The 22,722-nt window shown below is 40.8% G+C and overlaps 1 protein-coding gene across 4 annotated transcripts in view; it reads left to right on the forward strand.

The window, feature by feature from the left end:
• Positions 1 to 22,722, forward strand: part of LOC134628869 (glutamate receptor 2-like) — a 114,640-nt gene that overhangs the window by 7,663 nt on the left and 84,255 nt on the right. For all 4 annotated transcript variants that reach the window (XM_063475665.1, XM_063475666.1, XM_063475663.1 and 1 more), the window contains exons 2-6: positions 2,647 to 2,787; positions 10,235 to 10,474; positions 10,721 to 10,842; positions 13,289 to 13,363; positions 22,155 to 22,208. In XM_063475665.1, the coding sequence (XP_063331735.1) occupies positions 2,647 to 2,787; positions 10,235 to 10,474; positions 10,721 to 10,842; positions 13,289 to 13,363; positions 22,155 to 22,208 (632 nt within the window). The remainder of the gene's footprint in view (positions 1 to 2,646; positions 2,788 to 10,234; positions 10,475 to 10,720; positions 10,843 to 13,288; positions 13,364 to 22,154; positions 22,209 to 22,722) is intronic.

Raw genomic sequence — 22,722 nt, forward strand, 5'->3', positions numbered from 1 at the left:
CCGGAAAAAATAAGTTCCGTTGGAGCAGCCTTTCAACGCCTCTCTCTGTCTCTGGCAAGCAAAGTTGACCCAGACAACAAAGTAAAGCTATTTTTCGGCTACCAGCCCGACACGGAACCCACCGTATTAGCCAGAGGTCCCTTTACTACGGTTCGGAGCTGCGGACCTTCAGTAACAGTAATAAATCACAGCAATAGTACATTCACGTAGTTGTAAACAGCATGATAATATATTAAGTAATCCAAAGTATTCAGAATACGTTACTCTCATTGAGTAACGTAACGGAATACGTTACAGAATACATTTTGGGGCATGTATTCGGTATTCTGTAATGGAATACATTTTAAAAGTAACCTTCCCAACACTGTTTAAGCATATGTGTGTCCAGGTAACCTTAATGGAGAGATCTCGCTCCCATTTTTCAGCTGGAAGTAAAATTGAGTCATTGATTTTTAACAATAACATTTTTTGATAACAATTTAGGGATACAAAGATTTAAAAATGCTCTTGCCCATGTATACATTTCTAAGTTCAGCTGACGGCTGTTTTCTGTATGATGGACTTGCTGATATTCAAGAAATTTACTGTTGCTGATTCCATAATTTGATAAAAGTTCTTTGAATGAAAATAAGTTTTCTCTTGAATAACATGTTCTGGACACCCATTTGGATTGTTTCAAATGGTTGTCAGTTTACATGAGGTAAAGGAAGACTTTGTTATTTTTAGAAATTCCCAGCAGGATGTCAGAGAAGTGTTTCTGCAAAGACTTTTAAGGCAGTTATGATTCTTAACTCTAGCGCTAATAAAAGGCAAATCAGAGATTTTTAATTTTCTGCAGATTGCTTGTTCTAGGTCCAACCATGGGTTGTCTACTGAGCTTGATTTGATCCAATTTGAAAAACAGCAATCTACTGGCTAAGAAGTAGTGATAAAAGTTCCTCATCCAAGCTGTATATGATATCTTACCGAGTCCTTATACCTCTGTTGGCACTATGACCAGCTGCTGATGGTAGCTGGTGAAAGCATCTCCTCGGTGATAACAGCAAGTAAGCAACAACCTAACGCTCACAACCCAGCACACATTGCAGAAACATCTTTGTGCCGAGATACTGTGATAATGTCGAGGCCTCAAGACAGATAGCTCTGACAGAATTCATGGTTCCTTGGAGACTGCATAGAGGGCATTTGGAAGGAAACTGGCCAAATGCCAGGGTCTTCTGGAAGAGTGTTGGAGGGTTAGCAAGCATGCCCTGTGGGTTAGCAAGCATGCCCTGTGGAAGTAGGCTGCAGAGGCGTCACCGGCCCGTCTCTCCACAGAGCGTACACACTGCTAAGCTTCCAGGTGCTTGTGGATTGAGAGGGGTGATCCATGGCCAAATCCTGCTGGGATGCAAGCTAGGGCATGATCAACCTCGGCTGGGTCACCTGGGTGAGGGTGTAAGATGTTGTAAGATCCTAACACCTAATGAACCCAGGATACATCACTAATGATGCATCCCAGCACATCCATTGGATGTATCTTTCATCATCTGTGCATACATTTCTGAAATTTCTGATTTATATTTGCATTTCAAATTATAAAAATGATTCATTAGAGACATCATAGTAAAAAAAAATCACATTTTTCCCACTCTGATGTTATGTCTTTTGTGTTTTTAGACCAGTTGTGGTAATACAGTATGTGGAAATGAAAAAAATAACTTCAGACATGTGAGGTTGTGCTGAAAGGAATGTTGCCAAAGAAGGCAAGGTAAACCATTGTTAAAGGTGAAATACTGCAGAGAGCTATGTGTTATAAATCTACCTTCCACATCTGCTACAGTCTTACTAATGGTAATTTTTATGTTTCTTTTAATTAACATCACTCTGCCTTTTTGTTTTGAGTTGTAACAGGACAAACGTGAGTGAACTGTGGAGAGGTGAATGTATGTACCGATGTTTTGGACATATGAGTCCTTTAGAGAGACAATGTCTGCCTGAGATAGATATCTCTGTCTCAGGCAGACTCTAGCTCAGAATTACTGATTAGTATTTCTATTGCTGTTCCTAAACCCAGACAAAGGGAGTTCTGGGTCAGGAAGGGTTCCCAATGTAAAATATTTACCAAATCAAACATGCTGATAAATAATAAGATTTCCATATGGGATTGGCCAGCGCTTGGCTTAACACATAGGTTGTCAGACAAGAGAGAGAGAGGGGGATTCTGAAGTAAGCTAGCTGAAGTGGTAGAAAGTTTCCCCATGTGGAAAAGACTGGTGATTGGAGCAGACTTCAGTGGACATGTAGGTAAATGGAAGAAAGGTGATGAGGAGGTGTCAGGTAGGTATGAAGTTTATGAGAGAAATGCAGAACATTTGAACTAATATAGAACAAACAAACAAAAAAGTAAATAACTCAATAAATATGAAAAAGGAGAGCCTAAACTGCTGAGATCCCATATCACATTATAAAAACATTTTGACGAAACTAAAACGAACATTTTAGCAATTGTTAATGAAGGATTGCAATTTCTTTGTTGTTGTTTTTTAAGACAGAAAGTGGTAAAAATGTCCCTATCTCAACATTTTTGTAGCTAGAAAACCCGTTTCTCCACTTAGTTTTGTTTTTCTTTATGATCACGACCTTTTCTGTCTCTGTTTTTCTCAGGTGGTTTATTTCCCAGGGGCGCAGATCAGGAATACAGTGCATTCCGAGTTGGCATGGTTCAGTTTGGGATGACAGATTTCAGGCTAACTCCACACATAGATAACCTGGAGGTGGCCAACAGCTTTGCTGTTACTAACTGCTGTAAGTATTGATCTCTTCATTTTTAAACAAAAAAAAGAAGAGTTCTTTTTATTGGGTCATTATTTAGAAGTCTAGAATAATACTTGAAATTTTAAAAAATACAAACATATCCTAAATGTAATTTTGACAGGTCAAAACGTATTTGTGTTACGAAGAATATAATTAGAATTTTGGCTAGTTTTTAGTATTCATTCTTTTATTGCTTGCAATAATTATTGGTGCTGTTAATGGCAATATGTAGCAATAGTTGTGCAGTGTGCTGTGGCTGTTCATCCTAACCCTAAACCCTTCAATTCAGTTTTATTTATATAGCACTAAATCACAACAGAGAAACAATACAGAGAAAACCCCAACAATCAGATGACTGACAATGAACAAGAGCTATGGTGACACTGGGAAGCAAAAAACCCTTTTTAACAAGAAGAAATCTCCTGGAAGCTGAAGGCTCTGCCTCTCATTCTACTTTTAAATATCCTAGGAACCACAGTACGCACACAGTCTGAGACCAAAGTGCTCTATTGGAGTGATACAGTACAGTAAGGTCTTTAAGATAGGATAGGGCCTGATTATTCAAGACCTTCCATGTGAGAGGAATGATTTTACATTTGATTCTGGATTTAACAAGGAGACACTAAAGTGAAGCCAGTATTGGGAAAATATGCTCTGTCTTTCTAGTCCCTTTCAGTACTCTTGCAGCAGCATTTTGGATTAACTGAAGGCTTTTCAGGGAGTTTGTAGGACGTCCTGATAATAATGAATTACAGTAGTCCAACCTAGGATTAATAAATGCATGAACTGGTTTTTCAGCACTCTTACAGGATGTTTTGAATTTTAGAGACATTGTGCAAATGGGACAAAGCAGTGCTACATATTTGTTAATATGGACATTGAAAGACATGTCCATGATTCCCTTACATTGTTACAATGGGCCAAGGTGATGCCATCAGAAGTAAGTATCTGTTCAGATACCATTATACTCAGATTTTTAGGGCCAAGTACAATAGCCAATATCTACAATATCTACTCATTCCTGTAGTTTAACATATTGGTGTGTGTTATCTGGTTTCATGGATAGAAAAAATTGTGTCCTCTGCAAGGCAGTGGAAATGTTTTCTATGCTTTCTAATGATTCTGCCTAATGCAAACATATTATGACACACAATTGGTCCTAGCATGGAACCCTGTGGAACTCCATAATTAACTCTTCATTTACATGAGCAAATTGAAGTGTATTAGATAGATGCCATTTAAACCATTGTGGTGCAGTGCCTCTAATACCTACAACATTCTCTAATGATAAAATATTGTAGGAAAACACTGTCAGAGGATATAAGAAGATCATTTGTATTCTTCACCAAAGCTGTTTCGGTACTGTGACATGCTCTGAAACCTGAAGGCTGAAAGTCAAAGTCAGCTTTATTGCCAAAAGCCATATGTACTGGTCATACACAGGAATTTGAAACTGCAATGCTCCCACGGCCCTCAGTGTACACTAAAACAATATAAACATAAACATGGGGGGGTTCAGAGGGAAGAGGTGAATGCAGGTCTGGAGTTCGTGTGTGTGAGAGTTGCGAGGGACAGAGCAGGGAGTGAATTCAGCATCCTAACAGCCTGATGATCGAAGCTGTCTCTCAGTCTGCTGGTTCTGGCCAAGAAGCTCTTCAGTCTCTTTTACGATGGCAGCAAACTGAAGAAGCTGTTGGATGAATAAGTGGAGTCACCTGTAATGCAGAGGGCTTGTCACTGCACCACTCAGCCAGATGGTTAACTTCACTCCTGTAGTAGGTCTCATCGTTGTTGCTGATGTGACCTACCACAGTTGTGTCATCTGCAAATTTGATGAAGACGTTGGGGCTGTGTGATGGTGTGCTGTCGTGGGTCAGCAGACTGAAGAGAAGGGGGTTCAACACATATCCTTGGGGAGCCCCCGTATTCAGTGTTCTTGTGTTGGAGGTGTTGCAGCCGACCCGTACTGTCTGCGGTCTTCCTGTCAGGAAATCCAGCAGCCAGTTACACAGCGAGTTGCTGATCCCCAGCAGATCCAGTTTGTGAATGAGTTGCTGGGGAATGATTGTGTTGAATGCTGAACTGAAGTCTATGAGCAGCATTCTGACGCATGAATCTCTAGTGTCCAGATGTGTGAGGGCTGAGTGAAGGGCAGTTGAGAATGCATCATCGGTCAAGCGGTTTGACCGGTATGTGAACTGAAATGGATCCAGTTTGGGGGGAAGAAATGTTTTAAATGGATGCATGACTAACTGTTCAAAGCACTTGAGGGTGAGTGCGACCGGATGGTGGTTCTCAAAGCAGGAGGGAGGAGGCTTCCTCGGTACAGGAATGATGGTGGAGGCTTTGAGGCATGTGGGAACGACAGCCTGGCTCAGCGTTTGGCTCTCAGCGAAGGCGGTCGCACTTTTCTCCTCTCCTCTCCCTTATCTTCCCTGCTTAGCTTCTTATGTCCTTGTCTTGTCTCGTGCTTTTTATTACTTTCCTTGGAACACTCTCTCACAGTCTGTTCTCTAAAACCTAAAAGAGGAATAATGGATTTGATCAACTGGTCCCTGAATGCAATTGACACCCCTTCTCAACGAGAAGTCTGGGCTCGGGTGAGCCTGAGTGCTGAAGATATCTACCTATTCGGAACCATGATAACAGGGTTCTTGCTGATCGGAGCTGGCTTGGCCCTGGCTTATCGAAGAATTAAGGAAGCGGAACCGGCTGTTCAAACCCCCACAAGGCTGCCCGCTGGGATTGAAACGAAGGGACGAGGCGTGAGTTTCTCGAAATGGGCTCATTGAGCGCAGCACGGATAAGATCTTGGAGAACCGCACGGCTGCCGTGAATACTCAGAACAAGACCTCTGAGTGCAAACTGATTACACCTGGAGGGGCTCGCTTGGAATAACAGCTCTGAGCGCAAATTGGATCACATCTTGGGAAGCGCACTGCGGTCGTGAGTTCTCAGAACCTGCTCTTTGACCACAAGAATGACAACATCACGGAACGTTTGGATAACATCATAGAAAGCTCACGGCTCTCCAACAGGAGATTGAGAGACCAGTGTTGGACTGTTAGAACAGCTTTGAAATTCTTATGAGTTGTTCGCACTAAAGTTAAAACCACCATTACTTCATGCGGAGACCCCATCGGCGCCAGCTGCGGTCTCAAGGCTGGAGCTGAACAACAACACCCTGATAACGACTGTGTTGAGACTGTTCCTCCCATTCTATGCAAGGCCACCTGGGCTGGCTGGAAGACTGTTTACTTAGCCTGGCAGGGCGAAGGACACTGTCTCAGCTAAACTCTGGACACATACACATACACACATACTGATATGCACACACTCATCCCCCCTCCCTTTCCAAACGCCTTCGATGCTTGTTTCCTGCAGGGGAACACGCCGGGTCTGAGTCCGCGCTGGAATGGTAGCGCTGGGCAGGGCGGCTGCTGTGTTCGCTTCGGATTACTCCTCACCCCCCACCCAACCCTGTGGCTTGTCATGTCTTTCATAATGTTGTGTTGTGGACATTTATGTGCTGTTTGTGCAGAGGAGTTTTTTTGTTTCCTGTTCTCATGCTGTCCTGCCATGGAAGCACAGCATGAGTAGAGGTCTCTTTTTTTCCTCTTGTACTTTCCCATTGTAATGTACATTCAGTGTTTTTCTGTAACGCTACCGATCTCCGACTTCTATCCCCATGTAATGTCTGTGTTGTGTGTGTAAGGTCGGGGGGGTGGGGTGGGGGGTGGTGGGGGGGGGTCCCATTTCACTGCAGGGCAACCTGCATGTGGCGAATAAAGCTTTGATTGATTGATTGATTGATGTATTAAAGATGTCTGTGAAGACATCTGTGAGTTCTGCAGCACAGTCCCTCTGTGCTCGTCCAGCTTTGCGAAATCCTCCTGGAGTATTGCCTTTTCGCTTCTCTGATGCAGGTTTGCCCTTGCTGTTCTTATGCTCCCCTAATCCCCACCTCTGAAGACTGCATTTCTCTCCCTCAGAAGCCTGTAGACCTCATGGTTTCTGATTGGCCTGGAGAGTGATAGTCCTATTTTCTGTGAAAACATTGATGCACTCTGAGATATAGGAAATGACAGTTTCTGATTATTCCTACAGGTCTGTGGTGTTGTCACGTGTGGCGGCCTGTTTAAAGACCTCCCAGTCTGTGGTGGAAAAACAGTCTTCCATTGCCTCTGAGGCCACATACGTACCTGCTTACAAACTGGTTTGGTGACTTTGACCAGGGGCTTGTATGCTGGAATTAGCAAAACAGTTATGCTAATTCCAGGTAGGCAATTCAATTCAGTTCAGTTTTATATATATAGCACTAAATTGGGGCGATTGTGGTTCAGGGGGTTGGGAAGCTCATCTGTAACTGGAAGGTTGCCAGTTCGATCCCCCAGCTCTTGCTGTCCTGGTCATTGTGTCGTTGGGCAAGACACTTTACCCTACTGCCTACTGGTGTTGGCCAGAGGGGCCGATGGCACGCTTCTGTCAGTCTGCCCCAGTTGTAGCTGTGGTTTGCCTGCACCAGTGTGTGAATGTGAGAGTGAATGAATAGTGAAATTGTAAAGTGCTTTGGGTGCCTAGAAAAGTGCTGTATAAATGCAATCCATTATCATTATTAAATCACAACAACAGTCGCCTCAAGGCGCTTTATATTGTAAGGTAGACCCTATAATAATGAATACAGAGAAAAACCCAATCATATGACCCCCCCTATGAGCAAGCACTTTGGTGACAGTGGGAAGGAAAAACTCCTCTTTAACAGGAAGAAACCTCCAGCAGAAGCAGGCTCAGGGAGGGGCGAGGCCATCTGCTGCGACCAGTTGGGGTGAGAGAAGGAAGACAGAATAAAAGACAGGAACCAAGGTGGTGGAGGGGGAGGGCTTTGTAATCTCCTCTCTGAGTGGTGAAAACATTGTCCAAAATGGTTTTTTATTTTCCCTGTGTAGGAAATTTAATGTGTTTATGCAGTTTGGGGAGCACAGTCTTTGGGTCTGCATGATTGAAATCACCCGCTAGGACGAGAAAAACATCTGGGTGGGACATCTGCTGTTCACTGACATACTGATACAATTCATTCAGTGCCTCACTCCTGTTGTTGTTACTGGAGCAAGGAGGGATACAGACAGCAACAAACATTATAAATTCCCTCAGTAGGTAGAACAGTCTGCACTTGATGATCATAAGCTCCGGCAGAGTTGAACAGTGTTTGCCATCCACAACAGTGTCACGACACCAGGCATCGTTGATGTAACCACAGAGTCCCCTTCCGTGAGTCTTCATTGAGAGCACTGTCTGCCCAAAAGCAGATGGCCGCCCCTCCCTGAGCCTGGTTCTGCTGGAGGTTTCTTCCTGTTAAAAGGGAGTTTTATGGGTCATATGATTGTTGGGTTTTTTCTCTGAATGTATTATTGTAGGGTCTGCCTTAAAATATAAAGCCCCTTGAGGTGACTGTTGTTGTGATTTGGCGCTGTATAAATGAAGTTGAATTGAATTGAAAATGAAAAGCATGTTAGCTGGTCGAGTTGAATGCTGCTGTTGGGAATGTGATTGTTAAGCCAAGTTTCCACAAAGGCAAAGACACGACACTCTCTCACTGACTTGTGGACCGAAGTAAGCGTACAAGATCCAACTTGTTGTCCAGGGAGCACATGTTGGAAAGTACTATGGTGGGTATAGCGGGTTTAAGTGGATTAACCGCTAGCCTACCCCTCTTCTGTTTCCTCCCACACCACCTGAGACGTTTCCACTGTGGGCGAGATCTAGTAGCAGGGGTTGCCGATGGTAGATGCCGCCAAAGCAGTCTGCAGTTCCTCAGTGTAATTCGTAGCTCTTCCATGTCTGAAAAGTTTACGGATTTGCTTTTGTTGATTTTTAGCAGGAGCTCACGACTGTATAAGCGTTTTTGTGAAAAACAAGAAAAGAGCATAAGAAAGACGGGAACACTGTTTTGTCGGGACAGAGAGCAGCTGCTGCATGTGTCCACATCGCCATCTTGGAAAGATGGTGAAATAAATCATTCCTCTGCAGATGATCAGTTAGTTGTTTTATAGCTACTCTTTCAGAATTTTTTTAAATATAGGGAAGTTGGAGATTCACCTATAACTAACGAGCTAAGCTCAGGTGACGATGTTTTAGATAGCGTTTAACATTGACAGCTTGAAGGCCTGTGGTACGTTGCTGATTATTTAGAGATAGGCTGATCATATTTAAGACTGAAGTATCAATTAATTGTAGGGTTTCTTTGAGCAGTCTTGTAGGAATGGGATCTAAAAGACACGTTAATGATTTGGTGGAAATAAATAATGAAGTTAATTCAAGATGGAGACCATGTCTATATTGGGTCCCTCAGTCCATCACTAATTCTAGATATCTATATGACGTCCAAACAAGTTTCACAATTTGGACACCTAAACATGACCCAACTTGGATGATAATATGTTGATCAACATTTGAACTTTGGATTGGGTAATATTTTTGGACATCATGTTGACGTCTATGACAATTGCAGGAAATTTGCATGATTAATAAATGTAATTTTTTAAATTTAAAAATATTAACATTGATTTTATCTACATGATACAAATAAATATGGATTATGTATAAACAAATATAATTTATTATGTGTTAGCCTATTGATTGTTTCACTACACGTGGGTAATTTTTTTTGTTATTTTGCATTTTTCTGTTTTTCTTTAACTGGTTTATTTATTTTAGTATATCAACTTATTTGTTTGTAACAAGGTTAAAAATGTCATTTATTAAAATCTGTTGATATATTAAAAACGATGAAATCCATGTTAAACTGTAAAATAATAATGGTTAAAGTATTTTTGAAATTGAAATTCCCTTTGCTCGTTTAAATTTGTGAAGCAATGTGTCAAAGTGCATTTGCATTATATATAGTTAATTTTTAAATTTGAGAGAAGGTTGGAGAAGTTGTGATGGAAAGTAAGAGAGGTTTGTGGTTTTTCTGCTGGTTTATAAAAATGATCTCTAAAATTAGTCAAACTTTGACTTTGAAAAGACATCCACAACAACCATATTTGGACTATGAATAGCCCATACGTATGTTGTTGCTGACAACAACATACGTTCAGCAGAGTTTGAAAAAAACTACCCCTTCAGTGGACCAATTTTGGAAAATGATTTATGAAAGACGTCACGCCGACGTCACTTTCCACAGTGGGATACTTAATACCAATTCTCTCATTCAGAATAATTCCTGCAGCCACACAGCTGGATCATGTATGCTGACACAAAATCCAGACATTTTTTCTCAACAGATGATTGGAACTGCCATTTTAATTTTCTTCTCTTAAGTGCAATTGGTTATAGCTTATTACACCTGGCCTCTTATACTGTTTTATGCAGCTTATAGAAACTTGTGTGAACTCACTGTTTAATCTGTACAATCTTTCTCTTCTTCTCTCTTTCCTAGTTTGTTCCCAGTTCTCTCGGGGTGTCTATGCCATTTTTGGCTTCTATGACAAGAAATCGGTCAACACCATCACATCCTTTTGTGAGACACTTCATGTCTCCTTCATTACACCTTCTTTCCCAGCAGAAGGAATGAATCAGTTTGTTCTCCAAATGAGGCCGGACATCAAGGGGCCACTAGTTTCATTAGTGGAATACTACAAATGGGAAAAGTTTGCCTATCTGTATGACAGTGATCGAGGTAAGGAAATTCTCATCATTTATCGCATAAATATTGCCAGTGCTTAATTTTGAAGATAAGATACTGAAATAATCGTGAATACAGAAAATGTTAAGCAAATGCAGAAACTTGCTACAGTTATAGAAAGCACAGCAAGGCAGAGAAATATGCTTCATATACATAGAAAAGAATGAGATAGAGATTTGTTCTACAAATGTATAAGTTAATGAATTATTAATTATTAATAATGAGACTCTGTGTGTGTAGGTCTTTCGACTCTTCAGGTAATACTGGACACTGCAGCAGAGAAAAAATGGGTCGTCACTGCAATAAATGTAGGAAACCTGAAAGATGAGAGAAAGGATGAAGCCTACCGGTCCCTGTTTCAGGTACTGGTATTCTGCACTTATATTGGAATGCAAGAGAGAGACGGAGAAAATCAAATTCTAGACACAAATTTAAAATTTTGGTCATAACAGCTTTTTCATCAGTTTAGGCTGCTAACCAGCATTTTCAACAGTGTCTTCTGTTATGTTATTTATTCTTTGGCAAGTACATGCACTGCAGTTTGCCTGATGTGAAAATCCTGACTATGTCATAGTAATTTAGCAAATGACACAGTCCAAAATATTTAAGTTATTTTGGTTAGATTATAACAAACAAGCTTCTCTTTCCTTTCTTTTCTCTCTTCAAATGAGTTGGAGAATTGTTCTAAGAATTCAGTCTTTTTATTTTTTGCTCACAGTTCAGTGGATAAATGTTGAAATAACTCCATATGGTTTTTTCAGTTATTTTATTTAAACCATGTTCACAATTCTCAAAAAAGTGTTTGTACAAAACAAGTCTTTTTTTCACCAGCACTCAGTCCAACTATTTGACATAAAAATAAAATAGTCACATTAATCCAGCTATATGAAAACATTTTATCAATATCTAAAAAGCAAAATGTCCTCATATACTGCTGAGCATCTGAGCATTTTATTTCCTAACTACTAACTACTAACATTCACACTCCGGTGAATGCATCAGTTAGTATGTCACCCAAGGATATTTGGCATGCAGACTGGAGCAGCCAGGGATCAGAACACCAACCTTCTTATTAGTTGATGGCCTGGGCATCCTTCTGAGCTACAGCCACCTCTTCCCCTTGGTGAAGGACCCTCCATTCATCATATACAACCCTCTTCTGGAATGATGATTTTTCCAGAAAAAAATCATCTTTATTATGTACAATAAATAGTAGCGGAAGCAGTCCAAAAGGAATTCCATGAAGGAAAGGTAACAGAATCTAGGAGTCCAGGGAACACATGAAAGTAGGTTAACAGAAGGTAACAGAATTTAAAATGGACTAAACACTCAGAGGAGCCAAACAGCACTGTTGCCTCACAGCAAGAAGGTCCTGAGTTCAATTCCACCATTAGGCTGGGGATTTTCTGTGTGGAGTTTGAATGTTCTCCCCGTGTCTGCGTAGGTTCTCTCCGGGTATTCCAGCTTCCTCCCACAGTCCAAAGACATGCAGTTAGTGAGGATAGGTTGATTGGAAACTCTAAATTGCCCAAAAGGGAGCTAATGTGAGTGTGAATGGTTGTCTGTCTCTGTGTGTTAGCCCTGCGACAGACTGGTGACCTGTCCAGGGTGTACCCTGCCTCTCACCCTAAGACAGCTGTGATGGGCTCCAGCCCCCACCCACGACCTGAAAAAGCGGAAGCAGATGGATGGATGTTTTTTTGGCCTGCATCATGACCTGGGGGGCAGAGCTATGGCTTCCAATACCCACTATTAGATGCTTACATGGAGAAATCCTATGAACATAAGCGCGCTCACACACACAGGTGTGCACACAGGTGTACAAACAGGTACTCACAGACACACACTATTTTGGTTGGCTGCTGCCTCTAAACATTTCATGCATTATTAGTACTGTATGCTGCTCAGTAACATTCAATATTTATTATTTACCTGTGGTTTCCCTACTGTGTTATCTTCTTTTTGGTTGTCTTTTTTTTTTCTCTCAGCAGGTGATCAAGCAGATTTTCAGTGTCTTTTCTTTCACTATCCCTCTTTTCCTCTATTTTTCTTCCCCTCTCCTTCATTTAACTCTCTTCCCAACCTCTCTTTCTTTCTCTTTCCTGTCCCCGGTCCTGTCCATTCTGATTGTAATAACTCAAAATGAAAATAAAATAAAATAAAAATGTATAATAATAATAATAATAATAATAATAATAATAATAATAAAATATGACAATTAAGTGGACCAGTATAGCAATAGCTGTAATGGTCTACTTGGGAAAACAAATCTGTTGGGCATTTTTCTTGGTGTTTAGACAATAATTCTGATCGCTGATTGAAAGGACATAAAAAAAACTCAAAAAATAAAAACATGCTTTTATGCACTTACTCTAAAGTTAGCTCAGCACATTCCCACTCCCACCACATACTGACACAGTAGCTAGTGCCTTACAATTTGAAGCCTATGGGTCCTGACCAAAACTTGGTCTGTGATGTCTTGGGAAAAGGGCTTTGTCAGCTGTACAGTGTAGCAGCTGTACAGCTGTACAGCATTGTAGAGTATACTTTGCTTTGATGTTATCTATTGTTTTTACATATGCTTGTTTTAAATACTAAAATAAGCTTAAGCTTTTAGTTTGTCTTTTCCAGAAAGCTTTTCAGGGTTTTGTAGCTAGTTATAATAAATATCTTTGTCTAACCTATGGTGTCAAGCAGTATGTGGAGGCACTGCACCTCAGGAAGATGCAATTTGATCTTGTACTGTGAGCACACAAATCTTTAAAGACTGTGTAATAATGTTGGATGCTTGTTGTCTTATTTTTTTAGGACCTGGAGATCCGTAAGGAACGGCGCATCATACTGGACTGCGAACAAGATAAAGTGAAAGACATCATGGAGCAGGTTGATTTTTATCTTGTTACTGCTGCTACCAGTATGAGCAATATTTTCTCTCCATCAAAAATGAAGCTGATTCTATAGATCCATTCTTTACTGGGTCATTCCTCAAAAAACAGTGAATGTCTCTCATCCAACCAACTCAGAGTCAACTGATAATATTTCTATGTGTGTGTGTCTGTGTAAAAGAAGTAATGAAACTATGCAAAACATACTATTGGAGTGAAACCAACAGTATTGTGGTTATCCTGGATGGTTTTTGGGTGTGATACCAGACCAGACATGAACTAGTCATGATGGTGTCTGTGTCATTTTAATTTTCTTAAATAACAATTAAATGAAACTACTATACTTGTTTTGAAATCTTTCAAATTTTATTCTGGCAGAGTTAATTTCCTCTTCGGTAAGTACTGTTGGCCTGTTTCCATCATCAGATGGCGAACAATGGAAATGATGTGTACTTAGTATCCAGTATTTGTCTTTTCTACATGGTTAGCAAAATGATATCGTGCAGAACTTTCACTGTTCACATGCAGATGGCTGCTACATAATTATTAGTGGTAACTTACACTGTAATGATGATAATCTAGAAAATAGTTGGATTTTCTTTTTCAGCTTGGTTTGATTGGCTGGAGCAAAACTGTGATGGTCTAGGTTCCTTAGTCTGTGTTGTTTCCTAAAATTATACCCCTATCTGCTAACTGCTTTATGGTACCAGCTCATGATAATCATTTGGAAAACCCTATTTTGATAATGTCACAATTATCAGAACTGGGCATGTTGCTCATGACATCCGCAAAAGCTGCAAGTTAAATTTGCAAAGCACAAGCTGTTAAATAGTGAACATTTTGAAAATATGACAAATGCATACAAAACAGTCAGTTAATTCTGGGGGAGGGGACTTGTTTTGACTGATTTTAAATATTTGTATGAACCCTATATGTTGCATCTCTGTCACAGAAGACAAAAAAAATTGCAAAGAAAAGTAGCTAAATAGTAGCTACTATACGGATAGCATGGTGGTACAGTTGTTAGCACTGTTACTCTGTGGAGTAGGGTTACAATAGAAATCAATACTCTGATATGAATCAAAATAGCTATTGGATGCACATTAGCAGTAGTATTGATACCAGACGTGCTATCTGAGTCTGAAAGCTTTTTACAGACCAGAAAGGTTTATTAGGGTCATGAAGACTTTTGAAAGGTCACCAAAGCTCATGTTTCTAAAAAAAAAATGTATTAAACAGTTATCATAAACATTAACTTGGCTACTGCACACAACTGTTAAACTTGTAGCAGTTATTCAAGAGCCACATTACCCGTCTGTTAAGTTAGCATTAAAGTAGCGGCTATTTCCAATAATAAAATAATAATCTTAATGTGGGAGCTAGGCAGCAAGTATTATTAGTTCTGTAAAGTGTTGTAATCTGTAATGTTAATAGACAGTGATCATTCAACAATATAACATAATTATTTCTGCAACATGTTCCTCTTACAGTCCCAGATAGGTGGAGAGAAAAGTCTACTATCAACTAGACAGAAACAGTGGCAGTATATCTTACCAACTCTATTTGATCAGTGATGAAAAATTATGTGTCGAGTCACCAGAAGCAAAGTGAGACTTCAGATAAACTTTTTTTTTTTTGAAATCTGCTGAACGATCTCCAATTTTAAATCTGCAGCAATGCTTGAACATGAAATGTAATTTGGCAGCTACACTAAAGAAAGTTTAAGTATTGGGTAATTAAAATATTTAAAAAATTAAGTATTCCTTTAAAATCCATTATTTGAACACACATTAATTTAAAAAACTTGTGGCAATTTCTGAATTGTTGATAGTTATATTTCACAATAATGCAAAATAAAACATGGAGATTACAAAAATTATGAAAATTCTATTTTCATTCAACTTTGTACCAGAAAAATAAAATTATCAGCAGTTTAATCTGAAAAGAAACAAATTCTGGAGTATCCACATTTACTTGCATAATAACTGAGAAAAAAAATTGTTAAATATGAGCATTTGTTTCATCTTCAATACCTTCCCGACCTACTGCCCCAGAGCTGTCTTATAATTCAGGTTAGGTTTAAAACACATACATGTTTGTGGCTAAGAATTCATGTTAAAAATATTTTCTTTTTGCATTTTGGGGAAATATTCACCTGGTAAAATGTAATGTAAAAGTAATGACGACAAAGCCAATTTTTTAAATAGATATATTTCTAAACGTGCTGTTGACATGACATGACATGACATGACATGACATGACATGACATGACCAGATGTCTGTAACACTCTAATCCATACATGCAAAGAAATCAGATCATAGATGTCCATAAATTATGTGTAATAATAAGAAATGACACAGATAGAAAGTCATGACACCAGCTGATATCCCTAGCTAATGGCATTGGTTACAGAAAAATTTCTAAACAACTAAAGGTCCCAGTGAGCACTTTTGGAGAGCTGTCTAAGAGGCAAGGACCAGTTGAAGAGAGCTACAGAAAGACTTGAAATCAGCAGGCACAATTATTTAAAAGACAACAATAAGTAGTGCACTCAACCACCATGGCCCTTATGCACGCTTGCATTCAAGTATTCATTGCTGAAGAAAAAACATGTTGAAGCACGCTTAAAGGTTCTGAACAACATTTAGGCAAGCCTGTGAAATACTGAGAGTACAGTCTGGTCAGAAAGAGACCAAAATTAAACTCTTTGGATTGTAAGGTAGATCCTACAATAATACATACAGAGAAGAACCCAACAATCACATGACCCTCTATGAGCAAGCACTTTGGCAACAGTGAGAAAGAAAAACTCCTTTTTAACAGGAAGAAACCTCCAGGATAATTGGAAAAATCTGTTGCTATGTAAGAAGGTGATGAAGATGAAACGAGAGTGGATGGATATCCAGCATCCAGATTGACAGCGAAATAACTACTAGTTCAGCATTCCAACATTCGGAAGAAGCAACTGCTCTCACGGCTAGAGATTGACGAGGTACAACACAAATGCTACTGCAAGGGGGAGGAAGGGCGACAGGTCAAGGGGGAGGTATCATCACCCCCACCCGTGACTGGGTACCAAGCTCCAAGTGTGATGGAAGAAGGATCACTGAGTGCGAAAGGAACTGACCTGAGTGATAGGATCTTGGCGAAGGTTGAAACATGGATCCTCTGTAGCTGGTTACCAAGACTACATGAAGTACCCTCAGAAGATAGACTAGATGTCTGAAAGCAGGACTACAGACAATACCTACTGCAACCATTACCGAGACTAACCAGCTGCGCTACACTATGGCAGCAGTGATTGGTGAGATGCTTGGCTACAAGTTGAACAACCACAAGGAGTAGTACCCTCCATGGAGAAGGAGAGTAGAGGCCAAAATAAAGGTAGCACGGAGTGAGGTTAGCCAACTGCCGGAGCTGCAGGAAGGTGCAATGAAGGAAGGTGGCTAAGAAGTACAGCAAGCTTTCCATATCTGAGGCCTTGGAAACTGCCAATCAAAGACTCACAGCCTTAGTCAGCTGCATGAAAAGGTATAGAGATACAGTGGCTTGCAAAAGTATTCGGCCCCCTTAAACTTTTCCACATTTTGTCACATTACAGCCACAAACATGAATCAATTTTATTGGAATTCCACGTGAAAGACCAATACAAAGTGGTGTACACGTGAGAAGTGGAACGAAAATCATACATGATTCCAAACATTTTTTACAAATAAATAACTGCAACGTGGGGTGTGCGTAATTATTCAGCCCCCTTTGGTCTGAGTGCAGTCAGTTGCCCATAGACATTGCCTGATGAGTGCTAATGACTAAATAGAGTGCACCTGTGTGTAATCTAATGTCAGTACAAATACAGCTGCTCTGTGACGGCCTCAGAGGTTGTCTAAGAGAATATTGGGAGCAACAACACCATGAAGTCCAAAGAACACACCAGACAGGTCAGGGATAAAGTTATTGAGAAATTTAAAGCAGGCTTAGGCTACAAAAAGATTTCCCAAGCCTTGAACATCCCACGGAGCACTGTTCAAGTGATCATTCAGAAATGGAAGGAGTATGGCACAACTGTAAACCTACCAAGACAAGGCCGTCCACCTAAACTCACAGGCCGAACAAGGAGAGCGCTGTACAATATAAAGCGCCTTGAGGCGACTTTTGTTGTGATTTGGCGCTATATAAATAAAATTGAATTGAATTGAATTGAATTGATCAGAAATGCAGCCAAGAGGCCCATGGTGACTCTGGACGAGCTGCAGAGATCTACAGCTCAGGTGGGGGAATCTGTCCATAGGACAACTATTAGTCGTGCACTGCACAAAGTTGGCCTTTATGGAAGAGTGGCAAGAAGAAAGCCATTGTTAACAGAAAACCATAAGAAGTCCTGTTTGCAGTTTGCCACAAGCCATGTGGGGGACACAGCAAACATGTGGAAGAAGGTGCTCTGGTCAGATGAGACCAAAATGGAACTTTTTGGCTAAAATGCAAAACGCTATGTGTGGCGGAAAACTAACACTGCACATCACTCTGAACACACCATCCCCACTGTCAAATATGGTGGTGGCAGCATCATGCTCTGGGGGTGCTTCTCTTCAGCAGGCACAGGGAAGCTGGTCAGAGTTGATGGGAAGATGGATGGAGCCAAATACAGGGCAATCTTGGAAGAAAACCTCTTGGAGTCTGCAAAAGACTTGAGACTGGGGCGGAGGTTCACCTTCCAGCAGGACAACGACCCTAAACATAAAGCCAGGGCAACAATGGAATGGTTTAAAACAAAACATATCCATGTGTTAGAATGGCCCAGTCAAAGTCCAGATCTAAATCCAATCGAGAATCTGTGGCAAGATCTGAAAACTGCTGTTCACAAACGCTGTCCATCTAATCTGACTGAGCTGGAGCTGTTTTGCAAAGAAGAATGGGCAAGAATTTCAGTCTCTAGATGTGCAAAGCTGGTAGAGACATACCCTAAAAGACTGGCAGCTGTAATTGCAGCAAAAGGTGGTTCTGCAAAATATTGACTCAGGGGGCTGAATAATTACGCACACCCCACGTTGCAGTTATTTATTTGTAAAAAATGTTTGGAATCATGTATGATTTTCGTTCCACTTCTCACGTGTACACCACTTTGTATTGGTCTTTCACGTGGAATTCCAATAAAATTGATTCATGTTTGTGGCTGTAATGTGACAAAATGTGGAAAAGTTTAAGGGGGCCGAATACTTTTGCAAGCCACTGTAGAAGGCAGGAGAATAAACCAGCTGTTCTCCACAGAACCATCCAAGGCTGGAGATGGAGCAATACTGGAAGAGCATATGGGAGAAAGACACAACCCATAACAGCAATGCTCAGTGGCCAGTGGATCTAAGAGCAGACCACAACAACCTCCCTGAACAGAGTCCAGTAACTGTCACAGTGACAGATATCCAAAAAAGGGTCTCCAGTATGAAGAGTTGGACAGCAGGCCTACTGGCTAAAGAAGCTGACTCCACTCCATGAGCATCTGGCAGTGCAAATGAACCAGCTGCTAGTCGATGAGAGACACCCAGAATGGCTAACTAAAGGCAAGACAGTCCTGATCCCCAGGGACCCCCAAAAGTGACCAGTCCCATCCAACTACTGGCCAATAACCTGCCTTGGTACCACATGCAAGCTCGTGTGAGCAGTGTTGGGAAGGTTACTTCTAAAATGTATTCCATTACAGATTACAGAATACATGCCCCAAAATGTATTTTGTAACGTATTCCGTTACGTTACTCAATGAGAGTAACATATCCTGAATACTTTGGATTACTTATATAATCCAAAGTATTCAGATATATTATCATGCTTTTTACAACTACATGAATGTACTATTGCTGTGTGATTTATTACTATTACTGAATGCTATTCGCCATACCAATACCAACTAGATTTTTAAATCTTAATATAAATGAGTAACAGTAGGGTGAGCATTAGGTAAGGCTGCACTTTTTGCAGCGATCTCATATAGAAAACTATTCCGGCGTATGTAAAACAGGTCCGTGGCTCCAAACCGTAGTAAAGGGACCTCTGGCTAATATGTCGGGTTCTGTGTCGGGCTCGTAGCCAAAAACTAGCTTTACTTTGTTTTCTGGGTTAACTTTGCTAGCGAGAGACAGAGAGAGGCGTTAAAAGGCTTCTCCAACTGAACTTATTGTTTCGGAGAAAAAAACAAACACAGAGTACAGTCGAGTCTTAATAGCTTACTTACAACTGGGCTACAATCCCCATAAGGCTACATTCTATGCCTGGCTATGCCTATAACACTCTGCCTATTGCCTTCATATTAATTAATTTTTTGAACAATAATTCTTCATTATGCGGGCCGCAAGTAGAGGTGACATTGGCTGCAAGATTGAGACACAGGCATTAGAGCCTCTTAATGCGTGTTTTGTTTGGATTTCCACCGGTGTGGAATTACCAAAAATAGAGAGGGGACAGCCTAACATATGAAACAGGAAAAGACCGCCGTGTATTTATTTCAACAAAGTAACTGTATTCTGAATACCATCTTTTTAAATGGTAACTGTAACTGTAGTTACTCATATTTTGTATTTTAAATACGTAATGCCGGTACATTTATTCCGTTACTCCCCAACACTGCGTGTCAGGCATCATGGTGGTAAGATGAACATGCACATGGCTCAATACAGAAAGGAATTGGCAAGAATACCAGAGGTGCAAAACATCAGCTACTGGCAGACAGAACAGTCACCCGAGAATGCAAGGCCAGACTGACCAACCTCTTCACTGCCTGGATTGATTGGAAGAAGGCCTATGACTCGATACCTCACACCTGGATCCTGGAATGCCTAGAACTGTACAAGATCAACAACATCCTAAGAGCCTTCATCAGTAACTCAGGTGTACAACACTAGAGGCCAACTTTAAACCAGTAGCACAAGTCACCGTCAAGTGTGGGATCTACCAAGGAGATGCTTTGTCCCCACTGCTGTTCTGCATAGGCCTGAACCACCTCAGTGAGATCATTAACAAGACTGGCTACAGATACCTACTATCGAACGGAGCAATTGTCAGCCACCTCCATGAATGACATCAAGCTGTATGCCAAGAGTGAACGAGACATCGATTCACTGATCCACACCACTAGGATATACAGCAATGTCATTCAGACTGGAGAAGTGTAGTCAGATGATAACAAAGAGAGGGGAGGTAGTGAGAACTGAGGGGATCGTACTACCAGAAGGAAACATTGCAGACATTGAGGACAGCTACAACTACCTGGGGATCCCACAGGCAAATAGGAATCAATGAAGGGGCTGCTAGGAAAGCTGCAACCACCAAGTACCTGCAGAGGGTCAGGCAAGTCCTGAGGAGTCAGCTGAAAAGTAAGACCAAGATCCGGGCTATCAACACCTACGCCCTGCCCTTGATCACAGTCCAGGATGAGACAACAAACATCCACTAATACATCAGGGAGATGTCCCCAACCAACCATGTGCTCAGTGAATATCTCAGGTAGCAGAAACCCAAGAAAGAGGAGGAAGAGGAGAATTCATCGTGGAAAGATATGCCCCTGCACAGTATGTACCACTAGCAGATAGAGGAAGATATCCAGAAATCCTACCAGTGTCCGGACAAAGCTGGACTGAAAGACAGCACAGAGACACTAATCATGGCAGCACAGGAAGCTCTGAGCACAAGATCCATAGAGGCTGGGGTCTATCACACCAGGCAAGACCCCAGGTGTAGGCTGTGTAAAGATGCCCCTGAGACAATCCAGCACATAACAGCAGGGTGTAAGATGCTAGCAGGCAGGGCATACATGGAACGCCATAACCATTTTGACCTGGAAGTCTCGAGGTCAAAATGGGAGATGCCTCCTAGGGTGGTCGAGAAAGACCAAGCAAAGATCCAGTGGGACTTCGAGATACAGACGGAAAAAATGGTGGTGACGATCAACCGGACATAGTGGTGGTAGACAAACTGAAGAAGATGGCCATAGTGATAGATGTAGCGGTTCCGAATGACAGCAACATCAGGAAGAAGGAACACGCAAAGATGGAGAAGTACCAAGGGCTCAGAGAAGAGCCTGAGAAGATGTGGAGGGTGAAGGTAACAGTGGTCCCAGTGGTAATCGGAGCATTAGGTGCAGTGTCTTCCAAACTAGGCGAGTGGCTCCAGCAGATCCCAGGATGAAGGATGGAGTGCCTGCAGAGGCGAGAGGGAATTTTATTTTATTTTTATTTATACATGATCTTCAAAAGCATTTGATTTATCAAGGATTTTAATCCTGTTCAAAATTTGTACCATAACATTTTTAGACAAATTGGAGATAGTCGCACAGAGATGAGATGGAATGACCCTGTTGCTATTGATGTTATCTTTTATATTTTCCTAACCTCTTAGGTATTAGGTATCCATATGGAGCATGAAATTCTAACACTGTGACAACCCTACTATGGAGTTTGCATGTTTTTCCTGTGTCTATATAGGTTTCCTCCAGGTACTCTGATTTCCTATTACAGTCCCAAAGACATGCATGTTAGGTTACTTAGTGATTCTGAATTAACCATGAATGTAAGGATAATGAAGTGCTTTGAGGTATTATAATAATGTGCTCCTTGAAAGCACAGGGAAAATGTGATGTTCTAAGACTGGTTAGTAAGAGTAGAAAAGTGTTATATAAATACCATGTATCTCCAAAAATTATGATTATGCATCTAGTGTTTCTTTCTGGGTTAGGATAATTAACCTGTTAACCATTTAAAATTGTTGTTTATTGCTGACATAACCTCTTCCTCTTATTCACCAGGTGATCACTATAGGCAGGCACGTGAAAGGATATCACTATATCATCGCAAACTTGGTGAGTCATTTTCCAGTCTTTAAATGAGGCTGACCAAGTATATTTATGTATGTACTGCAGGCCATTTATGTATGACTGTTTAACAATAACTGAGGTTTACATAACTCAGTTTAGATTAGGATCTAATAACAGGTTTACACTTAGGTAACTGGGATCCTAAAGCAGGCAGTCACATTTAGACATGCTGAGAGAAGACTACCTTTTGCTTGCACTACTGCAATTTATATAATAGAGCAGTAGTTGCTGAGTAGATGCTAGTCATAACTCATTCCATATCTCGTTTCTCTATTGGCATGCGGACTAGATTGCTTTTGTGACTATTCTCAGTGTCATTCAACAGTATCTTTAGATGTTGCTGATTCTGGCCTTATGTTTAACACCTTTGCTCTAAATAAATCTCTGAAAAATAGCTGGAGGCACATCATTTGCTCTGCATGATCAAGGCTCCATGAGATCTCAGCAGAGAAGAAAATAGTGTTTGCATATTAGTATTAAATAAACTTTTCGTAAATTT

Source organism: Pelmatolapia mariae, linkage group LG6 (assembly GCF_036321145.2).
Source record: "Pelmatolapia mariae isolate MD_Pm_ZW linkage group LG6, Pm_UMD_F_2, whole genome shotgun sequence".
Lineage (NCBI taxonomy): Eukaryota > Metazoa > Chordata > Actinopteri > Cichliformes > Cichlidae > Pelmatolapia > Pelmatolapia mariae.